The 16,625-nt window shown below is 36.7% G+C and overlaps 3 protein-coding genes and 1 non-coding gene across 9 annotated transcripts; 2 read left to right on the forward strand and 2 right to left on the reverse strand.

Moving 5' to 3' along the window:
• Nucleotides 1-2,094: 2,094 nt before the first annotated feature.
• On the reverse strand, nucleotides 2,095-4,958 carry LOC117613793 (probable serine/threonine-protein kinase PBL21). Of its 5 annotated transcripts, none has more exons than XM_034342362.1 (8): nucleotides 4,879-4,958; nucleotides 4,140-4,339; nucleotides 3,794-4,008; nucleotides 3,442-3,568; nucleotides 3,289-3,360; nucleotides 3,024-3,207; nucleotides 2,783-2,915; nucleotides 2,095-2,499 (listed from the first exon to the last, which is right to left on the reverse strand). In XM_034342362.1, the coding sequence occupies exons 2-8, from the start codon at nucleotides 4,291-4,293 to the stop codon at nucleotides 2,254-2,256; spliced, it is 1,131 nt and encodes a 376-aa protein (XP_034198253.1). In that variant the 5' UTR covers nucleotides 4,294-4,339; nucleotides 4,879-4,958; the 3' UTR covers nucleotides 2,095-2,253. The 5 variants fall into 5 exon arrangements, with proteins under 5 accessions (XP_034198253.1, XP_034198257.1, XP_034198254.1 ...); XM_034342366.1 differs by lacking the exon at nucleotides 4,879-4,958 and adding an exon at nucleotides 4,514-4,796; XM_034342363.1 differs by lacking the exon at nucleotides 4,879-4,958 and adding an exon at nucleotides 4,695-4,774.
• A 4,101-nt stretch (nucleotides 4,959-9,059) lies between these two features.
• LOC117630553 (probable serine/threonine-protein phosphatase 2A regulatory subunit B'' subunit TON2) lies at nucleotides 9,060-13,792 on the forward strand. Its single transcript, XM_034363261.1, has 12 exons — nucleotides 9,060-9,377; nucleotides 10,153-10,244; nucleotides 10,433-10,495; nucleotides 10,595-10,693; nucleotides 10,953-11,111; nucleotides 11,204-11,275; nucleotides 11,436-11,568; nucleotides 11,649-11,713; nucleotides 11,841-11,916; nucleotides 12,257-12,358; nucleotides 12,619-12,811; nucleotides 13,362-13,792. Exons 1-12 carry the CDS (start codon nucleotides 9,239-9,241, stop codon nucleotides 13,600-13,602), a joined length of 1,434 nt encoding a protein of 477 aa, XP_034219152.1. The 5' UTR covers nucleotides 9,060-9,238; the 3' UTR covers nucleotides 13,603-13,792.
• Nucleotides 13,011-13,130, forward strand: LOC117616908. Its single transcript, XR_004584251.1, has one exon. It is a non-coding gene; the product is annotated as a small nucleolar RNA snoR104 (small nucleolar RNA).
• Nucleotides 13,752-16,065, reverse strand: LOC117630563 (E3 ubiquitin-protein ligase Topors). Of its 2 annotated transcripts, none has more exons than XM_034363270.1 (5): nucleotides 15,670-16,065; nucleotides 15,459-15,578; nucleotides 15,313-15,373; nucleotides 14,956-15,209; nucleotides 13,752-14,423 (listed from the first exon to the last, which is right to left on the reverse strand). In XM_034363270.1, the coding sequence occupies exons 1-5, from the start codon at nucleotides 16,017-16,019 to the stop codon at nucleotides 14,348-14,350; spliced, it is 861 nt and encodes a 286-aa protein (XP_034219161.1). In that variant the 5' UTR covers nucleotides 16,020-16,065; the 3' UTR covers nucleotides 13,752-14,347. The 2 variants fall into 2 exon arrangements, with proteins under 2 accessions (XP_034219161.1, XP_034219167.1); XM_034363276.1 differs by having other exon boundaries at nucleotides 13,754-14,423; nucleotides 15,313-15,370; nucleotides 15,670-16,063.
• Nucleotides 16,066-16,625: the final 560 nt, after the last annotated feature.

Here is a 16,625-nt window from a genome sequence, read left to right on the forward strand (position 1 = left end):
CCGCCAAGCAGGGTTAGCAACAAAACAATCTCGCTTTCCCTTTCCCGAAGTCAAAAATTGCATCAGCAGGTCATGATATGCCAATGAAAGGCTTTGTAGATGACCTTGATTCTTCTTTGGCTCGACATGGAAACATGGGTTCAGATCTCTCCATCATCTCACTTGATGCTCTGATTCAATTTAATTGCAAATCCTCCCATATATGATTTCAGGTTGTTTCATGGATGGTGATTTGGTTTCATTAGATCTGCAACTAAGCTTTAGTTTTTATGTTACGCACGTATATCAGTCGCATACGGTTTGAAGATTATGGTTCGTTTAATTTTTGGTTTTTATTTTTATTTTTGAATTAGAGTTTGACACTGTTAGATTGGAGTTGAGGAAAAATGACGTCTCAAGGAGAGAGCAGTTGGGTTACAAGTGAAGAGAGGTAAATCCGGAAATATGTTATTAAAGTATTATTTCTCTTTCATAATAATGTTATTAGAAAAACAAAAATGAAAAGAGTTAACTATGGTTATACTTATGGACATATGTCAAGTATTGAGAATGATGATGACGGTAGACACCGAGTTAAAGTAGTGCGCAAAAATGTTATCCTTAATAATATAGACAAACATACACAAAATGTGTGATGTATGATGTTATTATTAATTAAATTAGATCAAATCTTAAACACCCTATTTTGTTTGCCTAATCCCGGTTTCGTGGACATTAAGTTACTCTCTGGTTGAAATGATAAAAAGACAGCAAATTTTAGTAGGGCAACCTAGAATCTTTATGGACCCCTTGCCCAAATTATAGAGGGGGCAATGACTTTTGTGGGTCAGATAGCAGCTAGGAATCCATTGTGTTATGTTTGGCTTCATATGAGAGTGTGTCATAGGACAATCACTAATAATTTGATCCATCATACATGTGCCCAACTTTTTATGGCATGTTTACTTACCACATGAATGGAGGAAGTCATGAATTGGGAAGTTTAGGAATTGGTATCGGATTAACTACTCCTTTAGTTGATTACTAATTTTAATGTGGTTACCACATAATTTTTAGCTGAGTGAAAAATGTTTGGTTTCAAAAAAACAAGTCAGAAATTGAAATCATTCTAATACCCATGTGTTAGTAAACACAAGAAAAGATAGAATTGGAATCATTCGAATACTATTTCAGATAAGTAGTCATTTCAATGGGTTGATGTGAAATTTGAATGATCCAAAAGGTTATGAGACAATTTTTTGAAAGGGCGGGTACCAAATGGGGGTCACTAATCAAGATCATATGTGGTGTCATTTCAAATCAACACTAAAATGTGAGAAGCGGGTTTTGTAAAATTGGGTGGAATGGCCCCTACAAATTAAAATGCCATTCTTGTGGTCTTCCTGCCATGAACAAGAGACCACCAGATTGAGGTTTATATGGTATGAGAGACAGATAGGCATGTCCATAGCGCACTATGAGTTAGGTTTATATGGTAGCAGCTGGTATGCATCACCCTTATTTTGCTGGTATATTTTGGTCGGTAAACAGATTGGCAAGTGCATATTTTAAGGTTCTATTTCTGATGTTTAAACTTGAGACTTGAAACTCGTGACTTTGATGTAATGTGGAGAAAGTGGATCAATAAAACATGCGATGGGACATAAACAGCTCTGGTACACACTGAGTTAGGTTTAACCTAGTGCGAGATATGGCGGAGTTACGATTTTCAGATTGCAGGTGCCAAAATTTAAAATTTAACTGTAAATGACTTTATCATCTTAAATGAGGCGGAGTGGCCAACATTAGCTTAGTTGTGAAATTTACTTATAATATTTTTTTCCCCAAGTGTTAGAGGGGATTGTAAAATGACTAGCCTGCTTTTAGCTCCGTCCCTGTATATTAACCTTGACTTTGTGGGTAGTTCCGGTTTTATATATATATATATATATATATATATATATTTTTTTTTTTTTTGGTACTTACAAATTGTGATTATGTATATGGATTGATTGAGATGATTGTTTGAATCAAGTATTGAGATGATTGTTTGAATCAAGTATTTGGAGGTTTTACATTTGGTTTGCTACATTTATCCAACTGTTAGATAACTGGTTTGAATTGAATCCTAGAGCTTCATGCATTTATTTTGAATATAAAATGGAACTCAAATTTACAGCAGTTTAGGTCTTGCATTACAAATAGTTCTAGCCAAGCTATAAGATGATGTTTTTGTTGGTGTGGTTAGAGCTTGAGCTTTGCCCAAGCTCATGTTCAAGTGAATAGTACACTCCCGAGAGCAAATGTATCAGTACCCTCCCCCATCACTGTTGTCATTGCCATTTCTTTCTCTTTAATTCTCTCAAGCTCAACCACAACCATCTCCATCTTGGGCCTTCTTCTTCCTGGAAAACTCATGCATTGCAGTGTCAGCCTGATCAAGTCCCTCATTCCCTCTCCAGTGAAGCTTCCTGCTAGCCGCCTGTCCACCAGAGTATTTGAACTCAGCCGTGATTCCACCTTCACACAGTCAGAAAAATCGATAGAGAAGACGAAGAATTGATAGCCTCTAACTAGCGGAAAATTATATGACCAAAGGGAGATTCGATCACACCGGTGAGTCTTGTGTTAGCCCCTACTCGTACAAGAGATGTGATCAGTAATGTAGTCGGTAAATGGGGCACAAGTACTTCTTTTTATTGATGACTTTTACTTAAAGTTCTCCTTAGACTACCTAGTAATTAATATCCACAATGCATCTTTTAGCAAGGCATTGAAAGAGAAAAGAATATTTTGGTCATACCCATTGAAACAAGCTTTCATTTGATCCCAAGAATCCAATGTCCAAAGCCTCCTGTCCAGTTAGAAGCTCCAAAAGAAAAACCCCGAAGCTGTGCACATCACTCATTTCAGAGGCAACCCCAGATGCTCCAACCCTATAATTCATTGGTATACATGCATGTATTAATAGCTGAATATTATGAAATCTTATGTTTTACCATAACACATTTAAAACAGAGTTCATGCAGAAGACATTGAATTACTCTGGATCTTGGAAAATATTGACACTAGACGTGCGAGAAGGACCTGCTTCTTCAATCTTTTCAAGTAGTTTTGCAATCCCTGCATCTGCAACGTGGGCAATGAAGTCCTCATCAACCAAGACATTGGCTGTTTTGAAGTTTTTGTGTACCATGGGAGGTTTTAGGCCATGCAAGTGGCACAACCCTGCAAAGTTAGAGACACAAATTTAATCTTTCAATATGATCCTTAATTTCTCACTTGTTATCAAGTTTCTCTTGGATCTACCTTTTGCAGCCCCTACAGCTATGGATAGCCTTTGCTTAAACTCAAGTTTAGTTGATGACTCTAGTCTAGTATCTGCCACCAAATGAATAGCATATGTAACATGCATATAAAACCAGTATTATATACTGCCAGTAAAAGGAGGTATACCATTACCATATAGGTGATTGCACACGCTGCCGTTTGGTATATATTCAAATACCAATACTTGAAATCCACTTTCCTGGCAGTAACCCAGTATTGTAACTAAATTTCGATGATGAATCTCCGACAAATACGTTACCTGTTGCCACATAATTTGTTACTTCCTCAAGAACTTTTATATGATTAAGCTCATAAAAAGTTCTTTGGTTATGATCCTTAACCCCATCTTCATTTTAGGCATAGCAAAAACGGTTCATTAGGTAACTGTACATGTAAGAGCTACAATATGTAATGCATACAAATGCTGAACATTTTTGTTTTTTCAATCAGTTAACTACGAGCTATGTGTCCCACTTAGCTATACCTCTGAGACAAATTCTTGTCTAGGAGCACCAGGACGCCTTTTGATAGCCACAACCGTCCCATCACGGAGCAAGCCTTTATAAACCAGGCCAAAGCTTCCATATCCCAGGAGGCTGCTTTCATCAAAATGCTTGGTAGCTTGGTCTAGCTCCTCCAATGTGAAGAGCCTTGCTCCCTGCCGTACCCCGGAACTGGGTCCACCCCTACTCCATTCCACTGACAATGTTGGGGAGGAAGGTGAGTGATTAACAACACTACAGGCATTTATAGCCAATGTGGCATTAAATAGCAGCTCGTGTAATTAAAACTCTCCAAGTTCATCAGCATGAAAAAGAACTAATCTTTACCTATTGCAGATGGATCTGAGGAACCTGTCTCTGAATTCTTGTTTGAAAGATTCTTGCAATGTATCTTGTAGAACCACACGACTCCGATGACTATTGCCACCAAGGCAAGTGCCCCAGCAGCACCTCCAACTATAGCAGCAGATGGCTTTGACATGTGGTTACAGCCTTTGCTTCTCCAGCAACAAACTTAAACATTGAACCTGTGATGCATGAGAACCAAGAGACTGGTCAGTTGAAGAAGCATTTTAGCAAAGTTGGAATCAACTATTCATATCTGTGGCAACACAACTTAAAGAGGCTCCAAGACTAGTAGCCTTTGCCACCAGTAAATGGAAATTGAAGATCAAGAGGTACTCTTGGTTGAGATATATTGCCTCTTGTTTTGAACTGGCATTTGAGCACTTTCTAGTGGGGTTTTGGTGCAGACAAGTGCTCAGAAATGTTAACTGGCTGATCTCAAGTATCTACTTAGGAAACGAGAACTTCTGTAAGCATTAATGCTGCTAAAATCTAAACTAAAGATCAGAAAGACAACTCATATGCTTTTCACTGTACCCCACTTTGCTGCTGTTAAGTATTCAGCATCTCATCAAAAATGACATTGGAGAAGCCCCATCACTGAAGAACACCTTGTCCTTTCAAACCCTCCCCATCCCCACCCCCTTTCTCTATTTAATTTGATGAGGTAAGGGGGTGATTTTTGAAGCAAGTGGGAAAAACATAAAGCAGAAATTATTACCCTTTTCTCTTACTGATGTTACACTCCATGTTGGTTTATATTTGGCAGTGCTGATTACAACAGAAACCTTCATGTTCAGACACTGTAACTGTTATCTTAGGCAGATCAGAAAATAAACAAAAATAATAATATTATTATATTATGCACAGCAGACACTTTTGTCAAGTGAAAGAGGTGACAACCTAAGCACGCTTTATGCAGATATCAGTGGATGTACAAAGAGATCATTGAGCATCTTTAAATGGCTTCTCTCCACTTAAAATTTCAAAAAATCAATCCGTCAAAAATAAAAAAATTCAAAAAATCAATGTCTTCATTGGCCTCTTCTTCTTGTTGTTGTTGTTACCAACTGTAAAATACTATGGTTTTTACTATGTAGATGTGGACAGATGTGAGAATGACTTTTATTCGTTGGGCACTGGAAGACATAATTATTGAGGAGGGGATCAAAAGAAAAAGGTAGTTATCACTCACTCTATCAACTCTTTTCCCTAAATTCACTCCATCTTTCTTTTTGCCTTTTTCTGTCATATGATCTGGAAAGAGAGGGAGGCAATTTCTATTTTTGTATAAATAGGGGGTCTCTTCCTCACATGGGGTCATTGACAGCTGATCCAACAACACATAATAGCACAGCAAGTTTCAGCAGGGTGCTCAGTTTCCATGGCTACATGCCCTTGGTTTTATTGTTCTAAGAATGAATATATTCTCTATTTTGGAAAAATGGGCACTTGGAAATTTTCTCTCACTTTCCCTGTTACTGTATATATTTATATTTTCAGCATTTGGTTTAGCTGTACAAAATATTGGTGGGGATGCCTATTGAGCTGTAAGTCTCTCTCATGTTATTTAATTCATTTTGTTTGTTTTCCTGAAATTTGTTGTGTTGTTGGTTTGGCGGGAAAAGGAGAAGAGGGATTGGAAAGAGGGTTGTCATGTTGTGCAGGTCTATATACAACGTAGCTGTGTTTTTAAGAGGTCCATATCACACAGACTAAGGCCTTGTAGGGAAGGCTGGATTTTCTCAAATCTCAAATTGGCTGTGGTTTTGGATCTGATATTGTCTCGGACTCTGAGAGACATGTGGGAGATATTTGATATTTCTTTCTGCAAAACCCTAGTTAAAAAAACAATTAACTTCATGCTTATACTTGCTTCTCACCAACAAATTAGCAATGAGCTATTCTTTTTTACAAATAAATCATAATTTGACACATGCGTCCATGCGTAGAGCAGTTTTTGTTTCGTTTTGTTGCTCTTTTCCAGTTATTTCTGTACATGAGCCAAAATGTGATTTACAAGTAAAGAGGAATGACTAGATTTCTTGCTAACTGATATGAACCTGAATAATTATAATTAGACAATGAAATGATTACACTTACCCTCTTTGTTTAAAATGGTTTTTGAATCTCTGTGCTGCAAGCTAATTGGGTCAAGGATGGATCGTCCCAATTGTACCATTCAGCCAGATCATATGCACGCTTGGAACAAAATCGAGAATTGCTGTGTGTAGGGGACCATTTTAATTTGTAGAGGGAATAAAACGTTGCAGTCTATTGCACTTGATTCATGACCACTGATAACTGACTGCTGATGCAGCACATGGTGAGCAAAGAATCTAATGCACATAAAAAGTCTTCTCTTTTTTCTTTCTCTTAAATCAATATATACTTTCTTTGAGTAATTTTCGTTTAAAGACACTCTGCCATGTTACGTTATTTCGTATCATTCATCAAAAGAAAATTTCAATAAATTATTTAAGAATAAAATATACATGATGTTGTCTTGTCTCAAATGCTTGTTTTTTACATCTTTGAAAAATTTAGAACTTTTCAAGTCAGCAGGATGCAAGAACCAACTGTTACGTTACTCGAATGAACTTTTCTTTTTTCTCCCTTGTGAAATTACAAGCAGCAATCACTTTTTAGTATGATTTGGACCTATGTCTTTAGTTTGTGATTTGAACTTGCATCCTTGGTTTCTGATTTGAATCTCTCTTTTAATTTTTTCTTGATCAAGATTTGAATCTATCTCTGGTCTGAAAAAAGTTTGATGCTTGAGGTGTGTCCCTCGGAATAATATAGGACCCACAAACGTTTGTGATTCCACAATCACAATGTGAACCGCGGTCTCGATGTAGACTTTTTGGAGAGAATACAAAACTAATGGCTTTCTCATTTCGTTTCACGAAAGAAATTGTCGGATACATATACTTCATGATATACATAGCAATCGTCTACCCAAAAAAAAAAAAGTTAAATAAATAGAGAAAGGGTTTTTATCACGAATGGTTCTTGAACTTTTCAAAAAATTTCATTTGAGTTCTTCAACTTTCAAATCAATCAATTTGGTTCTTAATGTTTTGCTCAACACATTAGATCGGTCTCTCTCATTGCATTTCGTCAAAATATTCGTTAAAATTCGTCATGTAATAAACTTTAAAGCAGTATTTTCGTCAAAGCCCAACATATCTACCCATAACAAGAAGTAAATCTCACATATTTAGCTCAAGAAGGCTATTTGTTCTCCTTGATGGAACCCAAATGTAAATCCTTAAATGCAGAAAAGATGACATTCTGAAGCACAAATGTGAGTATTATGACTAAAACAAACTGTATTTGGATGAAAGTGCTCTTTTAAAGTTGGTCATGTGATGATATGAGACAAAATTCAATGAATGTTTTGTCAGAATGCAACAACAGAGACCAAATTGATTTGTAGACCAAAAGGTGAAAGATCACATTGATTGATTTGAGAGTTTAAGGACTAAAACGAGGACTTTTAAAAAGGTCATGAACCATTTGTGATAAAACCACAAAAAGAATATCAAAAGTATGTGTGTCCAATGCATTTTGCCAGATTTTCTATAGTAATTCAACTGAGATTCATTGTTTATGAGGGTCGGCTATAAGATTTTGAAGACTTTGTGCAAAATTTATACTAAAACTCTCACATCATCTAACATGAAAATACTACCCAAAAAATACCCATAAACTGATGCCATAAAACAAAAGTACAGAGAAAAACTATCTGGTCATTCCATTAAACAATAAAGGTCATGGATTCAATGCTCCATGGAATAATTTTATGGGAAACTTTTTGTTATTTTGAAAAATAAGTGGAAATGGAACCAACACCCCTAAGAAGAATAGAAGGATAGCAGAATCTCTATTATTGGTGCAAAATCTCACGAGTTATATACAGAGAGTTCGAAGCTTGATAGACACATGAATCATCATTTAGCAGATAAATTTACAAATTATTGAGTTAAGTTAGATTTGATTTGAACACTAGATTTGAAGGATTGTATTAAAAAACAAAAGAATAAGAGTGCTGCTAAACGAACCTTAAAATTAACTGAGTACACCCTATAATCTAAGTTAACCCTAATATTTTTATCAAAATATAAAATTAAGTAAGTACACCCTATTTAACTACCAAAAATAGCCATGGTACAACACTTTAATACTAATCCTAAACCAGGTTTCTATTTTTATATGAATTTGTGCAATCTTTTCAGATTTTGGGTTTCATCAAAATTTTTAATTTCGTAATACCAATCCTAAACTAAACTAATACTCGCTGCGTTATTCGTGAGCACCAAGCAATACGAAGACTTTTCTACGTTTGATAAGGGTTGAATATAGTGAGTAAAGTGCACTTATTAAAATTTTATTTGTTTCATAATTCAATATATAATTTTTGGTCATTTTATATCAGGGTAAATTAGTAATTCAATAAATAGTTTGATAGTAGGGTGTACTCAGTTAATTTTAGGGTTCGTTTAGCAACACTCAAGAATAAAAGTTATTTTTTCTTTTTTGCTACAAACAAAAGAATACAAGTTGAGGTTAACGGGTCAAACCCAATAAAAAAGAACATTGACTTGCAAATTAGAGATCTCAGGTTCGATTTCCCTAACATCATAATTGTATGTATGTGAATAATCCCCTCCCATATCACTTGTACTGAAAAAAAATTTGAGAGTGCAGTTTCTCTCCAAATATTAGCAACTGAAATGAAAATTTCACATCACCATCTATTTTCTTTTGATACAAATTTAGGAATGAACACTAAAATTCTATTTAAAAGATAGATAATACTTGTTTTCATAATAAATTTATATATTAAACAAAATCAGTTTACCCACAAAAAAAAAAAAAGAAAAAAAAAAAGAAAGAAAAAACAGAAAGATTAAACAAAGGCTTTTCTCTGATGTTGCCACTTTCCTCGGTAGATCCGGGTTCAAGCTAAGATCTTTTTCACTCTGCAAATTATATATGTCCCTGGCTCCTCCTAGCTAGGGCTTTGTTCAGCGAGTCTAATCGTACGCGAACTCTGAGTTGGCCCGAGTTCAGCAATGTACAGTGGGTCCAGTGATGGCGAAGGCCATGAGGCAGCGCAGAGGAAGATCCCGCCTGCTTCGTCCATGTTGTGGGTTCGGAACCTCCGCCGCTTCATCGGATCCGGTACCGGACTCGGATCCGAAGCTCTCATGGGTATTCTCCCTCACACTTTTCTCTCTCTCATTTCCATGCTTTTCATTCCAATTTTCGTTCTTTCTTTTTTGTCAAATATCGTTTTTCTGGGTATGCCGAGCTCCATGTATGTATGTGTATATGTGTGGATAGATATAGATATAGAACCATGTCTCACGCATTTGGGTTCTGTTTTTTGGAGCATTTAACTGTTCTCAATTTTTCCTTCGTTCTAGAGATAATGAACCATTATTGAGCTGTTTTCATAGTAATTAGGAACCTTGATTAGAACTGATAAATCGAGTGTGATCACACTTGTAAGATAAGATAATTAAAACAACACAAATAAGTAGGAAAAAAGCCTTCAAGCTTCAATTTTTATGAGTGTGGGGGCTGATGTCAAGCTATCACAATTGCTCATTTGTGCTAATGGTTGAATTTTGGTATACACTAGACTGAGCCAATGGTTCATTTGTGTGTTAGCCAATTTCAAGAGTTCAGGTTGGTTTTCTTTCTCTCTGGTCTTTTAATGTGAAGTGTGAGGCACATGTTGATAGACCATTTGAGTCCCTTCCCAAGTTTTTAGTAGATATTTGGCCCCTGTTATATGCTTTTATGAGTTTATCTCTGTGTGTGTGTGTGTGTCTGCAAGCTCGGATTAGAAACGGATTTTGTAATTTCAGGCACGCACTTATGAAGCCAAGACATATGTAATCCACACATATCCATCTTGATACCTTATTTTCTGCTTACGATTTAACTAAGTGTTTATGTATTTTGTCTTTTTCTTGTGTAGAGCTTGAAACAAAGAGAATCTTGCTTGATATTTTCAAAGAGAAGCAACAAAAAAGTGCTGAAGCTGGCACAATACCAAGTTTCTATAAGAAGGCATGTAGTAGGATTTTTGTTGTATTTCAATGATTCTGTTCATGCCTGGGAATTTGAGTGTGAAGGCATTACTTTTATGTCATAGAAAATTCAAAAAGAAAATAAAATTATTTCATTTTGGTTTCGTTCTTGTTATGTGCTCTTTCCTAGGTCCTTTATGACTTTCAAAGCTTTTTCCCTTTTTTCAGAAACCTGAAGATGGATCTATTAGTCACAGGGTCCAGAGGCTGGCAAAATATCGGTTTTTAAAGGTAATCATCTGGATTTTCGTCCTTATTGTTGTTTTATGACATTGGCTAAGTATCTAACATTATGCTTTATTGGTGGCATTTACCCCGTTGTTTCTGCAGAAGCAATCAGATCTTTTGCTAAATGCTGATGATCTAGATGCTATGTGGGTTTGCTTAAGGGAAAATTGTGTGATTGATGATGCAACTGGTGCAGAAAAGGTCTGGTTTTCCATCTTAAACTTGTTTTCGATTTTTTCATATGTTGTAAATATCTCATATGGGTTTCAAACAAATGGTTATTAATGTTTTATCAAAATCTTTAAAGAAGTTTAACATTGTAGTATTATGGCATCTCATCTACTTCCATTATGTTATCATCTGCGCTTCAGTTTATGGCTTTTGAATCATAATAACTTCTTAATTGAGTTGTTAGGTATCTGACTGATTCTAATAAGTCCCCATATTTATCATTTTGTAGATGAATTATGAAGACTTTTGCCACATTGCCTCTGTATGTACAGAGCAGATAGGGCCCAAATGCCGTCGCTTTTTCAGCCCTTCCAATTTCATGAAGTTTGAGAAAGACGAACAAGGAAGAATTGCCATTCTGCCCTTTTACCTTTATGTGATGAGAACGGTGGGTCTAATTGATCATTAATTCACCTGGCTTTTTCTTGTAGTCTGAATTACAAAACTCTGGAATGCTGCTTACTATTTTTTACCTTCCAGGTTTCACTTACCCAAGCTAGAATTGACATGAGCGAGCTTGATGAGGATTCTGATGGTTTCCTTCAACCTCAAGTATGAACTTATTGCAAAGTTTGATCATCTAAGGGTTATATTAGAATATTGAGCCTTTTTCTGTGGCTACGTTATCTTTCAGTATGATGTTTAACGGAGAAAAAATGTGTTATTTTTCTCCATCTATGGCTATAACTGTATTGACCTTGTTTTTCTTCAGGAAATGGAGGCCTATATACGAGGTCTTATACCTAATCTGGCGCAATTACGGGACATGCCTGCAAGCTTTGTTCAAATGTATTGCCGCATAGCTGCACAGAAGTTCTTTTTCTTCTGCGACCCTCATAGACGAGGTTTGACATTAATCAGCGATACTGCATTTGATAATTATTCCTTTAGTTAAGAAAAATTTACACCTTGTTTTTGTGGACAGGAAAAGCGTGCATAAAAAAGGTGTTATTAAGTAATTGTCTCCAGGAACTAATGGAACTGCACCAGGTAGGTTGTGAAAGAATCTGTCAAAACATTCTATGTTACAAATTGTACCATCTTTATTAGGTATATATACTGCAATAAATTCTGCTCTTCTGCTTACTATGTGCTCTGTACTTTGATTCAATCATAGGAAAGTGAGGAAGAAGTCACTGACACTGAGCAAGCTGAAAACTGGTTCTCTATGGCATCTGCCAAGCGCGTATGTGGTGCGTAGTTTTCATGTCTCTGGGTTCCATTTTCGTTCCTCATTTGCTGTTGTCTAATTGATTAGCTTCTGTATGTGAGCTCTTTGTGTTGCTATTCAAGTGTAACACAAGCATTATATTATTTTGATTTATTCTTCATGGTCTTGAGTCTCCAAGTCGTTATTTGTGTTCTAGATATCTTCATCCAAGTCGTTACAAGTCATGAGTTTGCCAATGCTAAAGTCCCATGCTCAATATATGTCTGGCACTCTCGAGCTTGAAATGTGATGGTTATAACTGAAAACTTTATATAAAAAAACTCTAATTCCTATAGCTGATTGCAATCCTGTGCTTTCTGTAGACATCTTCATTTTGCTTGATAAAGATAACAATGGAACATTGAGCAAGCAGGAGCTTCGAGAATATGCGGATGGGGCATTGACTGAAATTATCATTGAAAGAGGTATGCATAAAAACTTAAACATCCATTATTTGTACAACGTGCATATTCATTTACCCAAAAATGCTAAGGAATAATATGGAATCTATATTTGAGGATGCCCCAACCTGATTTACCTTACTTCAGGTCACACATTTCCTCATGGTACCGTAAAGCTATAGCATAATGTATAAATCAATAGCGGTCTAAATGTTATAATGCATCCTGTATTTACTTTTTTAGTTCTGTTTATTCATGCTTTGCATTTGATATGCCCTCAATAGTGTTTGATGAGCATGTTCGACGAGGAAAAGTTGGGGGAGCAAGTTCAAGGGAGATGGACTTTGATAGTTATCTGGACTTTGTTCTGGCATTAGAAAACAAAGACACTCCAGAAGGGTTAACATATTTGTTTCGATGTCTTGATCTTAACGGGAGGGGTTACCTTACAACAGCTGATATACACTCTCTTTTCAGGTAAGTTTTGTCTTCTGCTTTTAACTTGTTTGTGGGGCCACTTAAAAGAAACCCAAAGAAAAGAAAATTTTATTTTGTCATTCGTAGGACTTATGTTAGATTTTATTCTGTGATTTGCTTGGCTGCCGTTGCAAAATGTGAGGATAGCTTTTCATCATGTTCTGAGCAATCAAGCAGAGCCAAATATGGAAGTAAAGAAGAGGAGCATCCAAAAGTTAGGATGTTACCTGATACAATCTTCCTACAGAAAATCTCTGTAGTATTTTCCTGCTTGCAGTACTTAGCAATATCTGCAAGTCTCAGATTATCAGAGACATGAATACTTAACAACCTGTAAGATCTTTAGTGCCATTCAATCAAGTGGCAAAATCAGAGATTTGTCCTTGGAGAGGGGCGAAGCAAAAAATATATGTTTTATAGTAGTTCATCCTGGCACCCAAGTAGTTCATTCAATGCATTAAATAGTATGCAATTCCAGATATGAGTTAGCACTGATCCCTTAGCATGTTGTGTCAGCTGAAAGATCTTATTTTTTGGACTTATGAAACAGGGATGTACATCAGAAATGGATCGAGGGTGGAAACTATGAATTGTGTATTGAGGACGTAAGGGACGAAATCTGGGACATGGTTAAGCCAGCTGATCCACTACGGATAACATTGGCTGATTTACTAGCTTGCAAACAAGGTGGCACTGTAGCTAGCATGCTCATAGATGTGCGTGGTTTCTGGGCGCATGACAATAGAGAAAATCTTCTTCAAGAAGAGGAGGAACCCGAAGAAGAATCGTAAATACACTTGATGACTTGAAAGTTTGTCTCTTTACTAACAAATTTAGAGGGTTTTGTTTTCTTTTGGTGTTTAGTTTTCGGTTTTTTAATTGTGTTAACGAGATGAATTGCATCGAATTGTAGCTATCCTTGTAGTACTGTGTAAGTCAATGTGAAATGTAAAATAATAATATAGCTGATTGTTGATTGCAGTGCTCTCTCTCTCTCTCTCTCTCTCTCTCTCTCTTCCCCCAACAATTTAACTGTGGTAATTGACCCACTTTTTTCACAACTAAGAAATGGGTGGAATATCCCAAAACATGCCAATCCTGTAACTGGTCCTTTTCAAGTTTGCCCATATGCAGAAACAGCATCTCGCTAATCTTCTAACGCATTTGAGGACCAAGTAATGTAACTCAAATACCTCCTTGAGTAATCTCCTCGTTGGTCTTGCGCAAGCAGCACTAATCATTGTACCAATAATGACCCACCAAGCAACTCCAGCTATCATGAGATTGTGAGTTAATAAGAAATCAGGCCCTGCTTCTTGAATCCTTCCACTAGCTTTTGGCATAAAGGCAACTTCAAATTTTGCTGCCGTTAAAAATTAAAGCCCTCATTAAGCTTTACTCGTTACCTTCTCTAATGACCCGGCAAATGCATCACATGACTTAAGCAAGCAGTTGGCCGCTCTAACTTCCTCGTTGAGGGGACCACCATATCTTCCTACGTATAGGCAAGTCACAAATTAGTCTGAAGTTTCTTCTCTACATTTGACGGAGCCTTTTATACTCAACCACTGCATCATAGGTTTCCATGTTAAATGAACTCTTGGCAAAACATCTGCAGGGCAATTGTTTCCAGTTAGAAAACATTTACAAGCAAAGCAACAAATGGAAAATATAGATTACTTGCTTTCTTCACCTCTACAGAACCATCTATTTTTAGAGAAATAAAATTTGAGTTGAAGCATAGACTACAGTGCTACTAAGGCATGTCGCATCTTACCTGATTAATTGGTGATAAACATTTACAATGATTCCACACCTAAGGTTGCTTACTCTTTTAATCAAAAACTCTTCACACGTAACCCGGGTTCTTTCCTCTCTTTTAATCAAATATGATGGGCAACTACTTTTCTAACCACAAAGTGAATAAAGGCAACATACATTTTCCATTTAGGCAACTGAGTAAACTTCACTTTATTCACAAGTAAACAAAAGCAACATAAAATTACAAATTCAGCTTAACTGACAAATATTAGATGATGCGAGGAACCAGCGAAAGATGACAGTAAACAGCCGTAAATTAAAGTAGGATAAGCATCAAACCCAAATGCATTAAAGGAATAAGCATTCTGAGGTCATTAAACTACCTTAGCTCGTGCCAAAACATATCAGTTCGATCAAGCAGAAAAGGGCGCAACCGTGCAAGGAAGTCATCTCGAACATCACACTGTCCTGAAGGGACATGACCCTCGTTTTCAAGGCTTGCAATGAAGAGTGAGGTGGCCACATGAACAATAATAGATGGATCTCGGTCTCCGAGAAGAGCCTGCAGCTCCCTACGAATCCATGGTTCTATTCTTTGCAAAATTCTCTCTTTAACACCGTCATTTATTGGTACACTCTGAAATTTCAAACGCAAAATACAATTCAATCCACCATTTCTTCACTAATCAGTGAACTGGGATATTAAATCAAACAAAGAGAGAGTAATGGCATGCACTAACCACTTGAAGACGACTTCTTGGAGCTGAAGGAACAGCTTGCAAGCGTCTTTGATATACACTGCTTTTATAAAATAAAAAAAACTAAAAACTAAAAATTCCAATTGCCCAAATTAGCAAACAACAATAAAATCAGGGTGAAAAGTTACCTGACACGCCATTGAAGCTTCCTTTCGGCAATCACATCAGGAGTGACTGATCCTGGCCGTCCAAACGATCGCCGCCATGGCAAAGGCCTTGATCGCCTACGTTCACTATTTCTCACATGCCTAATTATTTATAAAAGAGCAAAATTTGAGCTCAAAATCGCAATTTCAACAAAAGCGGGGGACCAAAAACTAAACATCTAGAAAATCAGACCTTGAAGGATGCTCTTCTTGTTGAAGTCTGAAGCTTCTAGAACTAGAAGTGCTATCCAGAGGTGGCAAAATCTCTCTGTGGAAGCTTCGAGAAGATAGGCTGACATGGGAGAACCAAGAATCGAAGTCGTCGTTGCAGAGAGGGCATTTTCGTCTCAACCCGCTCCATTTTCGAATGCATCGGACGCAGTAGGCGTGGTTACAAGACGTGAGCACCGCTGCGCTGCGAGGTTCCAGGGCTCCCAAGCATATTGGACAATTTTGCCCTCGGATTGCCGGCCATATTACCCTCCCCACCAGCTTCTCGCGGCTCCTGCTTCTCTTCGATGGTTTTCTTGGAGACGCTTCCATTGAGAGAGAGACAGAGAGAGAGAGATTCAAGGCCGAAATACGCGCGTTTTTACAACCATTTGGGCCGAGGAATTAGATGTGGATCTGAGCTGGATTTGGGGTCAAAGTCCATCTGATGTGGGCTAAAGCAGCAACTCCTCTCATTTGCCCTTTGTCATGGCAAGAGGGCCTATGGTAACTACTATTCACGTGAATAATAGTTGCCCTTGCAAAAAAGCAATGTTTATTTTCTCCCGTTGCCATGGCAAATGGCAAACACTATTTATTTTTTCATTTTTAAAAAAAAATTTATTTTAACCTAAACAATTAATTTAGATAATATTTTTGGATAAGATTTTTGTGTTCATACATGTCAATATTTATTATAAAATTCATATATCATAATCGGATAAAATTTTCGAATAAGATCTTATGTTTCAAATTTCAAATAAGATTTTCACCCTCTAAAATCGCGCCGCGTGTCATCTCTATCTCCCTAAATTTTTTTATAAAACCAGAGGCTTAGCTCATACGTCTCACACCAAATCTTCTCTATATTTTCATTTCTCAAATTTTAGAATTCATACTCTATTCTCAATGTCAGACATGAACAGATGCTTGGAGAGA

The sequence above is a fragment of the Prunus dulcis genome, chromosome 1, assembly GCF_902201215.1.
Source record: "Prunus dulcis chromosome 1, ALMONDv2, whole genome shotgun sequence".
Taxonomy (NCBI): domain Eukaryota; kingdom Viridiplantae; phylum Streptophyta; class Magnoliopsida; order Rosales; family Rosaceae; genus Prunus; species Prunus dulcis.